The 2,146-nt window shown below is 34.0% G+C and overlaps 1 protein-coding gene across 1 annotated transcript in view; it reads right to left on the bottom strand.

Moving 5' to 3' along the window:
- LOC106880816 (protein unc-79 homolog) overlaps positions 1-2,016 on the bottom strand; it is a 63,435-nt gene extending 61,419 nt beyond the window's left edge. Inside the window, exon 1 of the mRNA XM_052973022.1 lies at positions 1,474-2,016. Coding sequence (XP_052828982.1) covers positions 1,474-1,495 — 22 coding nt within the window. The 5' untranslated portion in view covers positions 1,496-2,016. The remainder of the gene's footprint in view (positions 1-1,473) is intronic.
- Positions 2,017-2,146: the final 130 nt, after the last annotated feature.

Here is a 2,146-nt window from a genome sequence, read left to right as displayed (position 1 = left end):
TATATATATATATATATATATATATATATATATATATATGTGTGTGTGTATGTATGTGTGTATATGTATGTGTATAAACGTAGTGGAATGTGAGTGTGCGGTATGTCCCGTGTTTATAAGCCAGCAGCTGATTCCGACTCCAAGCTGGAATCGGTCAATAACAATTACAAGAAATGAATGAATGCTCATAATGTAATAAACCCACAAATGTCATAAATGGCCTTTTACTCTTAAAATCGAAAGTAATATCGTGTCTTGAAATAGTTTTAGTGGTTCGTTTTACTTTCGATTTAGTAACAAATTCTGTAGAGAAAACCGAAAGAATACACACGCACACAAAATTTTTCTATGAGGAACATGGAAAATAAGATTTTCGAGAAAAAGAGATATAAGAAGCTGTGACGTTCATGCATTTTCTTCGGGAGCAAAGAAAAATTTGTAACTTCAATGAAACGGATTCGGTTAAAAAATAAATATTCATCAACGGCGCATTTTCATGTAACCACCTCGTTTTTACGATCGATCAAAACAAATAAAATAGAATATAAATAAAAGGCAACGTTTAAAATTAAAAATATGTAAACATACAATTAAATCAGAAATACCATTCTTACGTGAGTCTAAAATTCTAACGCTAATAACCCCTAAAATTGTTTATTTGTTGAGCAAACACATAAACCACTATGTGGTCGATCAGTTCGTTAGAAACAGCAACCAAATCGTCATCAATTGACACCCTACAGGCTTAGAAATAGTAGAAATACGCAGTCGTAGATATTCTATATATTTTAAAAGGAAAAAAAAAAACGGGAATATTGCGGCTAGAATGTCTTTAATCATAGTTGGACTGGAACTAAACAGGTGTTTATTTGTTTTCGTTTCTAAATGTTTGAAACGATATCAAAATAAGGGCGTTTGAATGAGAGGAGAAAATGGTATGATATTCTGTAATGATAATTTCTTTCTGAAGAGAATTAATGAATATTAAATCTTCTTTGCATAAATATGAAGAATTAGAAATGTGAGAAAGGGATTAGAAAGATAAATAATTAAAAGAAGTATGACATTGTGTTTTTTTAACCTCACACCATCGTCGCAGAGTGAGCGGAACGATGCAACGTGGTCGTTTGATATGTCCTGCTAGAAATAGCAGTCACATCTATCCTAAATCACATTCTTACTGCCTAAAGAAAAAAGAAGGACACGTATTATTAGATAATAAAACCTTGGATACGAATAACAGCCTGAATAAAAAGTGGCATGGTCACATCTAGAACGTTGTTTGAAGACTGACAGATATTGGATTAGTTCCGATAAGGGAGCTAGACAGACAAACAACAGGCATGAAAGAGAAAGACAAAGAGAGTGGTATAGAGAAAGTGGAGGATAAACAAGCAACGATAAATGGTAATAATTATAATTATGCCGCTGTTGTTGATTATTATTATTATTATTATTATTATCAATACATACAAGTGGCTGCTCTCGTGGCCATTTTGAAGTTTGGCAACAGTGCAACAGTTCCACGGTGTAAAGCTTTGCTGTATCTCAAGAAGACAGCATCATTTGTTTTCTATTAGCACCAGGAAGTATTTTGCGTAGTCTACAAAACAGACTGCTCGAAGAAAAGTTTGGTATCCAGGCTTGAAAAACGTAATCCATCTTGTTGTGGTTACCGTCAAGAAATCTGTATCTTTTCTAATGTTTTCCTTCTTTCTTTTTCTGCTTATTTTTTAAATAAAAAAACACTTATAAAAAATTTCCTGGTTAGATATTTGGGATTTTAACCTCAAAAAATGAATATCTGATTAGATTCTATCTACAGGAAAGACACCAAAACGAATGATACTAGAAACCAAAGCAGATTCGACTGGCAGCACCGTTCCTACGCTTCTGACCAATTACCGACCTATATATGCGTGAGTGCTTGATATGCGTTTGTGTATCTGTCTTCGGATTTGGTCGGTGCTGAATGCTTTTGCAATATAGAATAATTAGACTTACGCGCGCACACACGTCCACACGCGCGTGCGCACACACACAGACATACACACTGATATATGGATGGATAGATGGATGGACGGGCAGACAAGCGGATGCATGCATGTATAATTATGTGTGTGTGTATGTATATATATATATATAT

This window comes from Octopus bimaculoides, chromosome 14 (assembly GCF_001194135.2).
Source record: "Octopus bimaculoides isolate UCB-OBI-ISO-001 chromosome 14, ASM119413v2, whole genome shotgun sequence".
In the NCBI taxonomy this organism is placed as follows: Eukaryota; Metazoa; Mollusca; class Cephalopoda; order Octopoda; family Octopodidae; genus Octopus; species Octopus bimaculoides.
The sequence above is the reverse complement of the archived record's forward strand: the minus strand, read 5'-3'. Positions and strand labels throughout refer to the sequence as shown.